The sequence below is a fragment of the Microplitis demolitor genome, chromosome 1, assembly GCF_026212275.2.
Source record: "Microplitis demolitor isolate Queensland-Clemson2020A chromosome 1, iyMicDemo2.1a, whole genome shotgun sequence".
NCBI lineage: Eukaryota > Metazoa > Arthropoda > Insecta > Hymenoptera > Braconidae > Microplitis > Microplitis demolitor.
Genome location: NC_068545.1, coordinates 224,304 through 240,078, shown reverse-complemented (window position 1 = coordinate 240,078; position 15,775 = coordinate 224,304). Strand labels below are relative to the sequence as shown.

The window sequence follows — 15,775 nt, the reverse complement described above, 5'->3', positions numbered from 1 at the left end:
CATAGTCATCTCTTACGTGCATATTTGGAGGGGACGATAATAGTATAAATTAATATTTCATAGTTGACGCACAAACTTTTCTTATTTTTCCCATACATATTTAAAATGCTTAAGTTTTATATAAAAATATATAATAATTTTTTTACAGTCGACTAACCGTCATAGGCCTGGTCTAGGGGAAGTGAAGGATTTTCTGGATTTTCTTGGAATTTCAGTTTTCCCACTGCCGTACGTTTAGTTTTTTTTTTTTTTTTTTTTTTTTTTTTTTTCGACTACCTGTTATAAGCCTTATATTATATAAAATAATTATTTATTTTTTTACATTAATAAGAATTATAATGCAAAAAATTATAATGATAACGGTAATAATAATAATTTTATTGATCAACTTAATGCTTAATAAAGGGAAGAGGCTTATTACGGGTAGGCTTATAACGAGTATTCGACTGTCGTAAATTTATTTGAAATATATATTATTATATTAGAGTTTAAATTGCTCTTGAGGTAATAATAAATTTTCTCTGCCATGAGCCATCCATTCTTCTATCTCTTGAACTCTGAAAATTTTAGTTTAAAAATAAAATATATTGTACAGAAATAAATATTAATAATTAATAAATTATTAAATAAAATAAAAATACTGACGTGCGTGGAACGGAAGTTAAATTTTCAACCCCAGTATCGGTAATTAATACATCATCCTCAATTCTGACGCCTCCGAACCCACGAAATAGTTTCAATTTATCGGAGTTAATAAATTTATTTTGATCGGAATTTGCCAGCGCAGCATCGAGCAGCTATTATAAAAGTCAATTAATTAAATTGTTTCCATTTATAACTGTCATTGAGTTATTAATATAATACTCTTAACTTACAGAATCGATAAAATAACATCCAGGTTCTATTGTTAAGATCATACCGGAAAGCAACGTTCTGGCAGTTCTTAGCTTTCTAATTCCCGGAATATCGGATTTCTTGGGACAGTCAGGTAGATAACCACCTACGTCATGAACATCCAGACCCAGCAAATGGCCAAGACCATGAGGTTGAAATATTTCATTCAATCCGGCATGAATCATGTCGTCTACGTGGCCATCTAATAGACCTCCCTGCTTCAGGTATTGTAGCATCACTTTGTTAGCTAGTAAATGCATATCCGTCCAACTGACGCCAGGTTTAGCAGCTTCAATCACCGCATCGCGTGCACCCAAAACCGCATTATAAATGAATTTTTGATTATCCGTAAATTTTCCATTCGCTGGAAAGCTACATGTTATATCAGCAGCATAACCGCAGTAATTTCCTCCCATATCAAAAAGACTAAAAAAAAAAAAAATAATAAATAAATGAATAAATAATTCATAAATATATATTTAATTTATAGCTTACCAAATATCACCATCCTTCAGTACTTTGTCATTAGGAGCACCGGCATGTCCATAATGTAAAATCGAAGCATTATGTCCAGAACCACATATACATGTATAAGAAATATGTCTACATCCACCTACTGAGTAAATATAGTGTTTAAAAATTGATTCACCTTGATATTCAGTAAATCCTGGACGTATTGAACGCATAACTACTTTGTGAGCGTCTGAGCTAATCTTTGTGACATATCGCATAATTTTTATTTCCTCAGCAGATTTTATTACGCGGCTATAAAAAAAAATAAATAAATAATTATATTTTTAAAAAGTCTTATGAACTGATATAATTAAGACTATTTTTATTTAAATAAAAAGGATTTCATCAGCAACATTTTATCGGCAAGATAAAAATTACTATATATATATGTATATTGTATTACAGTTAAACTTTTTAAAAAATACTATGGTAAGTTGGAATTTTAGTTTAGTCATCACAGTAAATTCCAATTTTTTCTCCTCTCGGTGACGGTTTGCGGGCTGATTAGAAAAAAAATTTGAATCTCGATAATGTCAATGCGGATAGATAAGTAATGATAAAAAATAGTTTTTTTACTTATATATTTCTTTTCCCGGACTAAGGTCCACGGGGAAAATATACAAGGTCATTGGAGACGGATGTATATAGTATATATTACTCAAACTATGACGTACGACAAATAATAAAGTGTCGATAACTGACCAAGAATAACAGCTTCAGTTATATTTATACTTATATATATTTTTGCTTTATACTATTTGCGTCAGTTTAACAGGTTTTTCTTTTTAAATAAATTATTTAAATCCGTATTTATAATATTATAATATCCGTATTTTAATCTTACTATCGTTTATCTATCCTTTTGTTAATTCATTCACCTCGCGAAAATGAATCCATCAAGTCCTTACTATTTAAATTAAATTGTCTGTGACGCGACTTAATTTATTTCGAAATAAAATTTAGCACAAGCTATTTCGGTTCAATGATAAATCATTTAAAGTATTTAAATAAAAATTAAAAAATATCTAGCCGACGAATAATAATTTTTTCAATATCTTTTGCTAATTAATTTTTGAGTGTTAATTTGAATCAATGCCATTAAAAAAATTATAGTTTCGTTCATCAATAAAAACTTACCACTCGCATATTTCAGGATACAAAATACTATTGTTAACTTTGAATCTAAAAATAAAAAGTATCATTAATTATTAATGTGAAAAAGGATGATATAATAATTATTATTATATATACTCACTTTTCAATACCATCAAAGTTAGCTTCTTTGGAGTAAAGTCCACTGTCACTATTTTGACCGTACTGAAAGTCAAAGAAAAATTTATAAATTTTGCTAAATCATCTTTACATCATTAATAATACATTAAATAAATATAAAAAAAAAATTTTCTAAAAAAAAAAAAAAAAGTCGAGTATCACGAGCAATCTTGATATATATTTATATTACAATTACATAAAAAAATAGAGTAAAGACAAACTGTAGAAATATTAACATCTACATTAAAAAATAATTTGCGGACGATACATATGTCATTGGTTTCTATTTTAGTCAGTCGAATGTTGTTTCGAAGTTCACTATTATACTGACTGATGCAATACTAGAGGTCTCTCATTTGTAACTGTCTGCTATAACATGTTTTCGTATAAATCCAATTAATACAAATAGTCATATATTTTTTACAATAATATCAAATTGTTAATTTATTATGCCAATTTTTATTATTAGTTAAAAAAAAAAAAAAAAGAAACGGTACAAAGTACATACTGCATTAAATAATAAACAAAAAATAAATGATTTGGTGTTTTATTATTATTTATTATTTATTATAAAAGTAAATGATGTAATTATCATCGAGGTCATACGAAATAAGGTGTTGCTAACGGCGACCTACCAATAGATTATAGCAAATTCACTCAGACGGCCTGTTCTTTAGTGACCTACATTTAACATCAATACGACGTTAAGTGTCTTTGCCTGAGAGATTTATTTAAAACGTTTTTTGCTCAATCAAATCGTTTTTTTAAATTTCTTAAACAACCACTCTATCATAATTAGTGAATTAAATTAAAATATACAAACAATTAAATATATGCTTGTGTTATTTAAAGATAAATAATGTAACTCACCAAAGTTAAAATAAGTTTTGCATTTTTTTGAGTAAACACCTGGGCTATTTCGTCAACATAATAACTTTCATCAACGCCGTATCTTTCTTTAAATTCATCAAGCGTACTCAGTTTGCCACACCAGATCTCATACTCGGCAGGCAGTCGTGGAAAAAATAATAGCGATCTGCCAGTTGTTATTTCTATCGCTCCAAAGCATCCGGGTTCTTCAACGCCAAAGCACCATTGGAAAAAAGATTCCTAAATAAAAAAATTAAAAAAATAATATGCGTGAGACGTTATTGATAATTAAAAAGTTTTAAGTGATTTAAAACGTCTTTTCTAATGTTTTCTTTCAGCAATCAATCATCAGGTCAGTGAACTTTTCTCTACACTTCCTGTATACAATCAAAGTGATCTACAGCTTGGCTGTTGGTATACAAACTACAAAGCTAAATAAAAAGACCAAGACGAAGAATAAGACAAATATAAGCGTCATAGTCAGCAATGCCGACGAGTATGTTGTTGCTCGCCGGAAGTACGGAGCTGATTTTCTTTCAGACAGACTTATGCAATCAATGTCCATCATTTCTATTCTCTTTATTATCTTTACCATATACTTGTAATAATATTTATAATTACTAGTATAATAAAAACATTTATTTCATAAACTGTAAGAAAATGATAAAAAACAGAGTATCTAAAAATAATATAAAAACAGGTGGAAAACACACCTGCCGAAACTCGTAGTTAATGTCAGTGTCATTGAAAGGCACGTCCTCGCCACCCTGCAGCAAAACAAAACCACCTTCACCTGGTACTCCTGCGGTCTCTCTCAGACGATGAGCAAGACGTGTCCTGTTATCGCGAAACAGAGTTTTTGGTACCGTAATTGTATGATCGCCTCTTGTAAACAAACATTTTTCTTTATTTCTGAAAAATATAAATATTATTTATGTATTTAATAAAAACTTTTTTTTTTTTTTTTTTTTTTTTTTGCATATAAATTAAATATATAAATATTGTCAAATAATATAATTAATGTTTATGTTTTAAATGAAACAATACTGATTGCGTAATTGCTGTGTGGTGACACATGGTGCAATGCTCTCACACTCGGTTGATGGGTTTGCTTTTATATTATTATTGTTGTTGCTGTTGTTGTTGTAGTTGCCGAAGAATGTAACCTCATAAAAAAAATTAAATTGCTTCTCATTAAATATGTTTTATATATATTATTTTTATTTACGGCAACATTAAATTCACCATTAAAATAAACATTTATTACTTTTTATTAATTATTTATAGACACTGCGGTGACGTATAAATAAGTTTTATATAAAAATAAAATAACCGGAAGATAACTAAAATGTGTGAGTGTGTAATAAAAGCTCAATGACAAAGTAATAAAATTTATTACAATGTATTAAAAATTTAGTTATTTTTATTTTTTTTTTATCAGGCGAAAAATAATTATTTTTACAATACGATTAATTACATAATGATGTCAATATCAATAATAAAAAAATAATCTGGAGAAATGGGATTACCTTGAAGATAATTATTGATGCATGATTGACTTAAATAAAATTATAAATTTCATAACAAATTATGTTTATAAATAAATAATAAAAATGACGTGAGCAGAGGGCGAGATAAAAAAAAACTACTAAAGTTGCTTTGAATCAAACATTCAATCTATATTAATTTAAATTAATTGGTTATCACATAACTGCTTATTATTTTTTTTTTGCGTTAACTATCGACTGACAAACTAATTTATCTCGCAAATTCTTCAAACGCTACAAATATAACTCTCTCCTCTTTCTTGGCTTTTAGTTATTTACAAATAAACGTTACGTAAAATATCGCAATACTTTTTAATTTTTAAATATATAACATAAAATAAATAGGATAGCTTATAATTTAAAACAAAAAGTAAATAAATATAAATAACTAACTGCAAGAGATCGAGAAGAAGTTTAGTATGGTGTACATAGATACATACAAGTGTTTTAGAAACGGAAGCACTTATAGATACAGAAGGACAGGTGTATTCGCGTTATATTTTAAATATACAACAGTCAACAGTGTCATTGCACGCTTATACTCCTCTATACTTTATTTACTTTGTTCTAATAATATATTCATCTATATATAATACTCTTTATATATTGTTATAAATTATGAATTTTAGCACAAGCCTCTCATGATTATTGATAACAAAATCAGTCACATGACATTAAGCAATTGCTCTGATTACTTAAATAAATAATAATATAAACTCAGATGTGTTTAATTTAAATATTTTAAATTTTTTAAAAATAATTTTATTTTTTACCATTAAAATATATGATAATTTTTTCATTAAACATTTATATGTATTTTTAAATTTTACAAGTCTACAATGTAACCCAGAGTAAACAACACGCTTTGTTGCGAATAACAGCACACGAGTATATATTATATATATTTGTTGTATGTGTACTGTAGACATGTACTCTAACCTCAAAAACGTAAAACGGAGAAAGCAGACGGCGTAAATATAAAAATAAATTTACTTATCACTAAAAATTTATAAATAAATAATTGATAGATATTATTTATTTATTTTTTTTTTTTTTATATCCAAGAAACTTTATAATTAAAGCAAACCACAACTATGTGATAATGAAACAAGATTTGGAGCTTAAATAAAATAATATTAAGAAAAAATGTAACTTGTTACGACAAAGTAATCCAGAATTTACGTCAGTTCGAATATATGAGATTGTTTAGGTTGGTGAAGCCGAAGCCTACATTTTTGAGGGCATCGACACTTAAATATATCACGTAAATAAATACTTACTTGCTGGTGGACATGCTGGTAGCCATCTTGAAAGTAAACTCGAGTAAAGTCTCACCGGCTAGCTGTCAGCCGTGTTTTCGTTTACAAACCCATCTACACACACGAACACACACACACATGAGATTTATCGCCGCAGTATCATCAGTCCACTTAATAATAGTCTCCACTCCAGTTACAATTTACTTACAGCAAGTGAACAGGATATTTCTTAAAACATAATATTTTTAGCCATTACTTATCAATGCTAATAAATTTTTTTTATTCTTTCGGTAACACCCGAATTTAACTGATAAAATTGAGGATAAAATATATATTTATATGTATCTTTATCTTGTTGACATTTTAAAAGGTCATTGGTCTTTAATGTTAACTAGATAATATTGTCTATGATTGATAATTCAATATTAATATTATTAATAATAAATTTTATTAATTTTTTTAAACTAATTATTTATAGACATTAATTTATTTGTTAGAATAAATTTAAACGGATTTTTTTATTTGTTATTTATATTATTATACATATAGAGACTTCTTGAAGAAGGTCAATTTGACCGTTGGTTTGTTTACTTGCTGTACAATGTAGCAGAGCAAGTGCAGGTCGATGAAATCAATTTATATATATATAATATTAAAACCGATGACGACATAAATAGTACATATAAATACTCAATAATCTAATGGATATTTAACGAAAAATAAATGAGTTTATTTTTAGTGTGATTATGCATTTCATTGAGTAAAGTTTCAGAAAATTACTCAAGATTATTATTTGACATCCTACGTCATAAGGTAATTAAAAAAAAATAAAAAAAATAAAATAAGATAACTAACAAACAAGATAAAAGTATTGTAGCCAGATATCTAATGTTTGTTAGATAGAGGTCTGAGGAATTTAAAGAAGATAAAAAGTACCTGAACCACCGCAGAACATGGTTGTAAATTAAACGATATATCCCTTGTTCTTTGTTGAATACTTTCGAACCAAGGGCGTAGGAACAAGTGGATATACGAGTCTACAATACTAACAAATTTAATTGATAAAAAATAAATAAAAATCAATGACTTGGCTATTTCATTAAGCCTAATTATCACCAGACAATGCTGAGAAGCGTCGTCAGGTATAATTGCATTGATGCAACATTAATTTATTTTTTACCACTATACTGTTATTGAATACAATGTATATATATATATATATATATAGATACATATACATGTGTAATGCAAATTGATAAAATAAGGTTTGATGTCGCAATAACTAACAATAACTCATGATACTTTGGAATAAAGTTCTCAATTAAGTAGACACATACATCAATAGTTAGCTTTAATGTTTAATTTATCAACACAAATATTATATATATACATGCATTACGACATGAGATAATTGCTGATAAAATAATAAACTAAAGAGGTGGTGATAAAAAGTAAATAAATACAACAATTGATACTTGACTTTTGAAACTTGGAATATTATTATTATTTTTTTTTCTTTTTCATCATCATCATCATCTATTATTACAAATGCCAAACGAGAACACGTTTGACGATCACAACAAGATATTGTTCGTTAAATTTATTATGTAAGATCTTAACAGAAAAAAAGATATCACGCATTATTTTCACATCATAAAAAAAAATTACATACAACAATCATTCATTACTTGCTTACTTACTTACTTACTTACTTACTAACTTAATTAATTACTTAACATAGGAAAAATATTAATAATAATAAACTAAACTAAATTCGATAATTAAAAAAAAAATAATAATAGGTTCAGCTTTTGGAAATTGGCGAATTAAATAAACTAAAACATTACTAATTGTTACCATCTAACTGGTTAATTAATGATATACACTAGACCAGGTTACCGAGGCGGTGCTGATGCTTTTAAAAACGTACTTTACGTCAATTCACGCAACTCTGAATATTTATTAGCTATAAATATCAACAGTTGTGTCAACAATATCTATTCAAGGTGTTGATTTACATATTTTCATTATTTTTTCTCTTACAAGCCATCATTTAAATTAACAATTTATAAATCATCGTTACTACAACCAATTTATATATATTTTTTTATATATACAGACAATTTATAATTATTTATTTTTTTTTAACAGGTGTTTCTATACCAGCCTGGTATAACAACCAAAGATTCTCAACACCAAATCGCCCTTTGAACCGATCATCAATTGGTACACAAGAAGTCTATGCATTAAAACATGCACAGCAAACTATTGTTTTATTACTATTATTTATTTCTTAACTTAACTTATTTTTTTTTTTTTTTTTTTAATTACTTCTCTGAAAAACTCTCTCACCCTTAACTTGCCTGCTATTTTATTGACAAACTCTTTAGATAGGCAATCTCCGCGGTCATATGTACATGCCTGGGGGTATCAAGTGTGTCTGCTAGACACTAGAATTCTATATACGTGTACACTCTATATACCATACCAACAATTTACAAGAATAGAATAGCGTTTATGTTAGTCTAGTCGTCTTTTAACACAAAACTTATATATATGTGTATATGTATACAGCATTCTCAGAACTACATTAATAATATCGGACGGGTATCGATGTCAAGAATGAACAAGTTTGCTGAGACGTGTATCATCGATCTACTGCTTACATAACTTACTTCAACACTTCAGACTAGTCATCATTTCTTTTATTTATTTATTTACGTTTTTTTTTTTTTTTTTTCTTCACCTCATCCATTAATTAAATAAATAAATTAAAAATATTTTTATAAATTTATTACTTGGGATAAAATATAATTATGTATATTATATTCTAACGGAATACTCAGTATGGGGTAATGGAGCCGATGACGAATACGTGGAATGTCTAATCGACAAAACACCAACAGCGTTTGTAAAACATTGCAAACACAGATGTTTTCATATAATAATGGTGTCGTGTGAAATTGAGTTAGACAAAATTTTAAATAAATCTTACGCTTGAAAGTTTTCTCATGTATAAGTTGATATAAGTATATGCAATGAGATAATGAGTACGCCTATTACATATTTACTGTACTACTACTACTACTATTACGACTACTACCGACACCAAGCGTAATAATTGTTTAAGCGTAAAAAAAATGAACATAAATATAGCTCAATAATATTTACAAACATGTCCATTTAAGGAAGAGTTCAGCAGAGTGCCTAATTGTGTTGCGACGACTAACTTGTGTTCTTCAGTATGGCCTCAAAATATATAAATGTATCAGCTTGTTGTAACGTACTACATGTACAAATATATATATATATATATTAATAAATCAATGTTTGTAAGCGTATTATGTATGTATATGTATATATTTGTACGTTTGTCGGATACATGGTACCAGGCAGCGCGACTACAATGGCAAATATGACCGAGCGGAAAGCACAAGTAGGTGGAAGAGAAGGATGAGGTTGAGGAGGAAAGAGTGAGACAGGAACAGGGGAATAGAGGTGTGTGAGCAGATTAAAGAGGAACTTGTAGAGTAAGAGAGAGAGAGAGAGAGAGAGATACTTGGTGAGTAAACGATAGAAATACGATTTCGTTAGTAACTCATCGTTCATCCAAGCCAATTTCCGCACTTCAATAACGCGAATTATTCACAGCAACTTTATTTTTCTTTTTCTTTACTTTTTTTTTTCGTATACTATTTAAATCATCATCATTATTATGGTAATATAATTAAATTAATAATTAGTTTGTAATTTATAGCACGCATACACTGATAGTACAAATTACAAATAAACTCAAAGATCTAGAGAGTCATACACTGCCGGCAAGGGCTCATCCTCGGAGTCATAGTAAAATGTTTTTCTCCGGAAAGTACGATGATGTGTATTTTCATCATCGTCGTCGTCGTCATGACGATCCTGGTCATCGCTGTCCGTATTGTTTGACAAATTTTCAAAGTTCATCATCTGTAGTTTTTTTACGGCTTCCTTGATAAGCCGGCCCTGTTTTATCAGTTCTCGTAACTTTTCATAGGGATCATCTTCGTCGGTTTTGCTGTTATTGTCGTTATTTTGATTGTGGAAATAGGCCTGTCTTTCGATGCGTGATGGAATCAGATACGGCGATGATCTTGGTTTGTGTGAGCTTACGCTCGACTTAGCCTTGAGGTTCGTAAACCGTAAGCTTTTCTTTATCTGGGATACCAATAGATCGACATCTAAAGTTCGGTAATGAGTTTCTGGCATTACTTGAATTAAATAAGGCGTCGTTTTCTCGTCCGTACTCGGCATATTGTTCTCCGTTATGTATTTTATTTTAAATATACTATTCAGGTAGTATTGCTTAGGTACTAAATAATATTATGCGTATACCTGAATTTTATTATTTTTAAAATATTTCTACCCAAATTTAAGGAAACCGAGGTATGTAGTCTTTGGCTTAATGTCCTTCGGCGTCTTGTTCCTTTTGTTATTGTTGTTATTATTATTATTATTATTATTAATGGTATGCTGACTCAGCTTAAATTTTTGAATGACTGGCAGATGCTTCAAAACTTGCTGAGAAAATAAAAATAAAAAAAAAAAGTAAATAAATAATACAACACAAAGATAAATTTATGATTTATTAAAAATTATTATTATTTGTTTTTGTGATGTTTTTGTTAGTAAACTTACCTCAATGTTATCTTTTCAGGTCTGATGAGTTAACACGTCAATAACGTATTTACCAGTATATAAACACATCCAGCTATGCGTAATCAATTGAGTGTGCGCGTGATTCACCCGGCGAAAACGCGTGATATGTTTTGTGTTGATATTATTCACGTACTTACAATCTCACAAACCAATTGGAGAAAGTAACACGTCCATCAAATTATTTTATTTAAATTGTCTTAAGGTTGTTTACACACCAACTCAACTAAATAATTATAACAATAGTAATAAACTTTATTCGATTAACTTGGAATTAATAATTGATAAACAGTGGAAAAATGTCGAATCACAGAGTACAAAAAAATTAATTAATTAATGTGTGTGTGTATTTGTTTTCAAGTTTGTATATTGTTAGATGGCTGTGCTTGGACACGTTACACTCAACTGTTATTGCTTCACAAAAATAAACATTCACACTTTTTATTTTATTAAACTCACTTATAATAACAACAATAATAATAATATTTAATTAATGTTTTGTTTATATTTATGTGTTAATTAGACGACGGCGTAATCTTTTGATATTGTAATAGTTTATATTGATATTGATATAATATAATATATAAATGGAGCCAGCCGAGGTCTTGTTCTTAAAAGCTTGAGCTAGTGCTGCTGTTGCTGCTGCTCTGGTTGCTGCTGCTGCTGCCAGCCATGAACCTTTTCACTCTGTTATTATTGTTTTGGTCTGGGGGCGCATGCGCAGAGATATACAACATTAGCTCATGTAAATAAACCGTTAACTTGAACCCCTGGCAAATCGATACTATCCTCCTCACTCTCACACACTTTTACACCGACTCCAATACTCCAACAACAATAACAATTTATAATTAGTAATAAACTTTGATATTATTATTGTTTTTATAGATATATAAATGAATGTAAGTACTTTTTGAATGAATTATTTTATAAAATAATAATGTCGATGAACGGCGTCGATTGTCGGACGAATGATTCACTTTTTTTTTAATGTTGGGACGCGCTCGAGTGCTCGACACCCGACAACACTAAACATATAATACAATTATACCTGTATCTATGTATTTATATATTGTATGTATGTGTATAGAATGAATAGACTGGAGTGGTAGGGGTAAAGCATGTGTGGATGGTAGAAAAGAAGATGAGTGGGGAATAAAATCTGGATGTTTGGATCAAGGTTACTCTGTTACTCTCGAGCATGGCCAAGCCGCCGAGCACCGCCGAGCCGCTACGTCATCCTTCGCAGTTCACAATATACTATATATACTATTTAAATGTTTGTGTATACAAAACTAAATACAATATATTGTATGTCAACAAAGTTGTCGATCCGTGATTACTTTTTTTTATCTTAATATTAATCTTACGCTATTACTCTCTTACTTTATGTAATTTAATTATCGAGCTTTTTTGCCGATTGGTCCACTTTAGATAAAAGCTCACTATCTGGTTTTTTTTAATCATTAGTCTTGCTTTTATTAGTTATGTAATTTTGATTAAATTTATTAGCAATTGTACAAATATCGATGTATAATTATAAAAATAATAATTAATTGAGCTATTCATTTAATAAAGTATTTCTAAAATGGGAGCGGTTTAATTCATTCTGTGCTTGGTCGTATATTTGTTTAAGAGTTTGGGGATCTGCTAAAAATCTCTGCCACAAAATTTCTTTATCGCGTTCTAAAGAATTTTGACTTATTTTTTCCTAAAAAAATATAATTATTAATGATAATAATAATAGTAATTTATTTATATTAAATAATTAAAGTGATAATTACCAAAAGCTTTTTAAATTTTCTTCTTATTTGATTGAAATCTTGTTGATTATTTTCCACATCTGTCAGAACATTTTCAAATTGAATAACCAATTTATTAGGCATAAATTTAAAACTCCTAGTTGGGCCGCTATTTAATTCATTATTGTATATTACCATTACTTGATTTTCTCTGTAATTAATATGCAAATAAATATTGTATAAAGAAATAAGAACACGAAATATTGAAATAATTAAAATTATTACAATGATTGCAATTTTTCTAATTTATTATAAAAGTAATCCTCTAAAAGTTGTTGTTTCAGACTTTTATTCTCAGCAATGATTTCACTGTATTGTTTTACTGATGATTCAAATAAATCTCCAGAATTTTTATCTCCCGAAACCAGTTTTGAAAATAATTTGTTATAAATATTTTGATTACACGGCGTAGATGAAGCTATCGTACTGTACTGAGTTTGAAGGCTTTTCAATAATTCCTGTGAATAAATAATTTATTTAAAAAATTATAATTATTTTAAAATAATAAATATCTTACGCGTCTTTTAGATGATTGCCCATAGATAGTATTTAAATTTGATTGAGCGTCAGGAACAAATCGCTTAAGACGCAGTAGCTTGTGTAACTGTAATTGCATTAAAATAGCGAGTAAATCTGAGTGAGCGTGACCCATGTCTCTAGTTATATATAAAATATCTTGTAATTGTTTAAGTTGTATATTTTTATGTTGCAATCGGGACTCGTAGATGCCAACAACTACTTCGGAGACAACCATTCCACCATAGGTATCAATGGAATCTTTCAATTCGTGCTCTAATAACGTATTACTTTGTAATAAAATATCTCTTCTAGCTTTAAGATCTGCTATCTCTGAACTGAAGAAAAAAATTAAATTATAATTCAAAAATTATAATAATACAGAGCAATCAAATAAACTTACTTGATTTGAGCATCTGTTTGAGGAATTTTTATTTCACCGTTATTATAAATTTCAATGACACGCATGATTGTCGCTTCTCCTGTAGACCGTTCGATTTCAACATCTGTTTTCTTTGCTACCGCCTTTGCTAACCTATTATTAAATTATTAAATAAAACAATAAATAAATAAATAAATAAATAAATAAATAAAAAGAGTGTAATATATACTTTGCTTCACATTGTTTCGCTTCCAATTCTTTTGATGAATCAATACTCAGATCATAACCTTCCGCTTCGTCATCGCTAGATGAATTAGTTGAAAAAAGTTTCCCAAACATTGGATACTTTTTTTTTATATAAAATTCAAGATAATTGTTGTAAGTGTCTAGTTGTTTTATGTATATATTTAATGGTACTTGTGTCCAACAAATTACAGGCCCTCTCTAAATCAATATATTTTAATTACTGTTATGCTAATTTAAAAATTAATAAATAAAATTGGTAGTACCTTTTCTGCTGCATCGCTGTAAACGTTCAACGCATGCTGTAATAACAGATTAGCTTCTCGTAACAGCGAATCGTATTCTTCCATAATATGAACACAGTCATTGTACGCTTTGTAATTTTTAATTTCAAGTTTCTCCAGGATTGCTTCCTCCTTTTCTATGTTCTCTTCTTGTTTCAGTTCAAGTTCTCTAACAAATTAAACAAAATTATAATTTAAATTATGGGTTACTTAGTAGTTAGTATTTACTTTAATCTCTTGAATGAGTTATTTAAAGAACTTTGATATTTAAGATCTTCATCATAAGCTTCTTTCTCGGCATCGCATGTCCTGGAAAGTTCAGTCTCGTAATTAAAATTTTTATCAACTTTCGATAAAAGCTGGGGATGATCACTCAGGGCATTTGATAATGCTCCATCTAATTTATCTCCAGTTAACCAAACGTTAGTTTCTTTCAAATTTTTCTTCCTAAAAATTAATTTATCAAGTTAATTAATTAAGTCTGAGTGGTTAATTTAATTTTTCATAAATAAGAAAATACTTACAACTGAATTTCTTTTTTTGACAGGATGTTATCTGGACCAACGTGTTGGCAAAACCATTTTAAAAACGGCTGAACACTTGGATTATTACATGTTTCTTGAAATTTATCAACACTAATTTTGAGTTGTTTTTCAGACAACAATTGTCCAATTTTATCAGCTAGATTTTTTCCAGAAATATTGTCTCTCGATTGATCCATATTAATCTAATCGCTAAAAACTTTAATCACTCATTAAAAAATTATAAATATATTTTTATATTTAAATATATATAATTTTTTATATTAATTTTCTAACCTCTCACTTTTATCCGTTTAATAAAATAACATAATACTTAATATTTATATATAATTAAAATCATTATTACTAAATCTAATCTAAATAAATTAATAATTTTTTTAAATAACTAAAATATTAAATAATTAATTAGACAACAATACTGTTCAGCAATGTCAAGTATCTCCATTTGTTTATTAATTTAAAATTTTATATTTGACACCTTTGTCGATAATGAAGATTTTACTGTCTGTCTCCACTTAAACGTCAGTAGGTTATTTTAACAAAGTTTCGAAATTTCGCGCTGAGATGGCGCTACTGCGCGTTGCTGTATTCAACGTTCAAATTTTTGCTAAAGTGGGGGACGGTCTAATGATTGGAAAATCGATTGCTTTGTATCAACTGGCGATCCAGAAGCGGCAGTTAGTATCATCAAAAATGGCAGTAGTAGTCCAGATTTTTCTTTACGTTTGAATTAAAACCCCGTATTGCAGTTAAGTCGTGTAAAATTTATATTTTGTAAAAGTAAATTGTGCAAAGTGTCTGTCGTAAAGTGTTGCTGATGGCTGATGCTGATCTTCCAAGTTCCTGAACAAAATCATCTGGCATCGTCTGGTGGAGAAATAGCAGTAAAGTGACGTTTTTAGCTGCAATATACTTGGAGCAATTTTATTAAAATCTCCAAGTGTATTAGGACACCCTTCTGC

The 15,775-nt window shown here is 28.7% G+C and overlaps 3 protein-coding genes across 3 annotated transcripts; all 3 read right to left on the bottom strand.

The window, feature by feature from the left end:
• Positions 1 to 55: 55 nt before the first annotated feature.
• Positions 56 to 6,642, bottom strand: LOC103577867 (xaa-Pro dipeptidase). Its single transcript, XM_008558714.3, has 9 exons — positions 6,377 to 6,642; positions 4,263 to 4,461; positions 3,550 to 3,789; positions 2,663 to 2,724; positions 2,545 to 2,589; positions 1,390 to 1,659; positions 876 to 1,320; positions 646 to 797; positions 56 to 557 (listed from the first exon to the last, which is right to left on the bottom strand). Exons 1-9 carry the CDS (start codon positions 6,400 to 6,402, stop codon positions 482 to 484), a joined length of 1,515 nt encoding a protein of 504 aa, XP_008556936.1. The 5' UTR covers positions 6,403 to 6,642; the 3' UTR covers positions 56 to 481.
• Positions 6,643 to 7,835: 1,193 nt separating this feature from the next.
• LOC103577868 (Glycogen synthase kinase-3 binding domain-containing protein) lies at positions 7,836 to 12,099 on the bottom strand. The gene is made up of 2 exons (XM_008558716.3): positions 11,027 to 12,099; positions 7,836 to 10,909 (listed from the first exon to the last, which is right to left on the bottom strand). Exon 2 carries the CDS (start codon positions 10,640 to 10,642, stop codon positions 10,148 to 10,150), a length of 495 nt encoding a protein of 164 aa, XP_008556938.1. The 5' UTR covers positions 10,643 to 10,909; positions 11,027 to 12,099; the 3' UTR covers positions 7,836 to 10,147.
• Positions 12,100 to 12,521: 422 nt separating this feature from the next.
• LOC103577869 (HAUS augmin-like complex subunit 3) lies at positions 12,522 to 15,271 on the bottom strand. Its single transcript, XM_008558717.3, has 10 exons — positions 15,090 to 15,271; positions 14,796 to 15,012; positions 14,500 to 14,718; positions 14,254 to 14,440; positions 13,974 to 14,188; positions 13,766 to 13,897; positions 13,364 to 13,700; positions 13,072 to 13,304; positions 12,829 to 12,997; positions 12,522 to 12,755 (listed from the first exon to the last, which is right to left on the bottom strand). Exons 2-10 carry the CDS (start codon positions 14,990 to 14,992, stop codon positions 12,606 to 12,608), a joined length of 1,839 nt encoding a protein of 612 aa, XP_008556939.1. The 5' UTR covers positions 14,993 to 15,012; positions 15,090 to 15,271; the 3' UTR covers positions 12,522 to 12,605.
• Between the last annotated feature and the right edge of the window lie 504 nt (positions 15,272 to 15,775).

What these genes read in the sequence shown, in the direction of transcription:
- LOC103577867 (XM_008558714.3), bottom strand. Translation starts at nt 6,402, where the DNA reads ATGGCTACCAGCATGTCCACCAGCAA. An exon ending in AACTTTGATGGTATTGAAAA is followed by an intron (nt 2,590 to 2,662) that starts GTGAGTATATAT and finishes TTTTATTTTTAG; the next exon opens with ATTCAAAGTTAACAATAGTA. An exon ending in GATGTTATTTTATCGATTCT is followed by an intron (nt 798 to 875) that starts GTAAGTTAAGAG and finishes CTTTTATAATAG; the next exon opens with CTGCTCGATGCTGCGCTGGC.
- LOC103577868 (XM_008558716.3), bottom strand. Translation starts at nt 10,642, where the DNA reads ATGCCGAGTACGGACGAGAAAACGACGCCTTATTTAATTCAAGTAATG.
- LOC103577869 (XM_008558717.3), bottom strand. Translation starts at nt 14,992, where the DNA reads ATGGATCAATCGAGAGACAATATTTCTGGAAAAAATCTAGCTGATAAA. An exon ending in CAAACAGATGCTCAAATCAA is followed by an intron (nt 13,701 to 13,765) that starts GTAAGTTTATTT and finishes TTTTTTCTTCAG; the next exon opens with TTCAGAGATAGCAGATCTTA. An exon ending in GAAAATTTAAAAAGCTTTTG is followed by an intron (nt 12,756 to 12,828) that starts GTAATTATCACT and finishes ATATTTTTTTAG; the next exon opens with GAAAAAATAAGTCAAAATTC.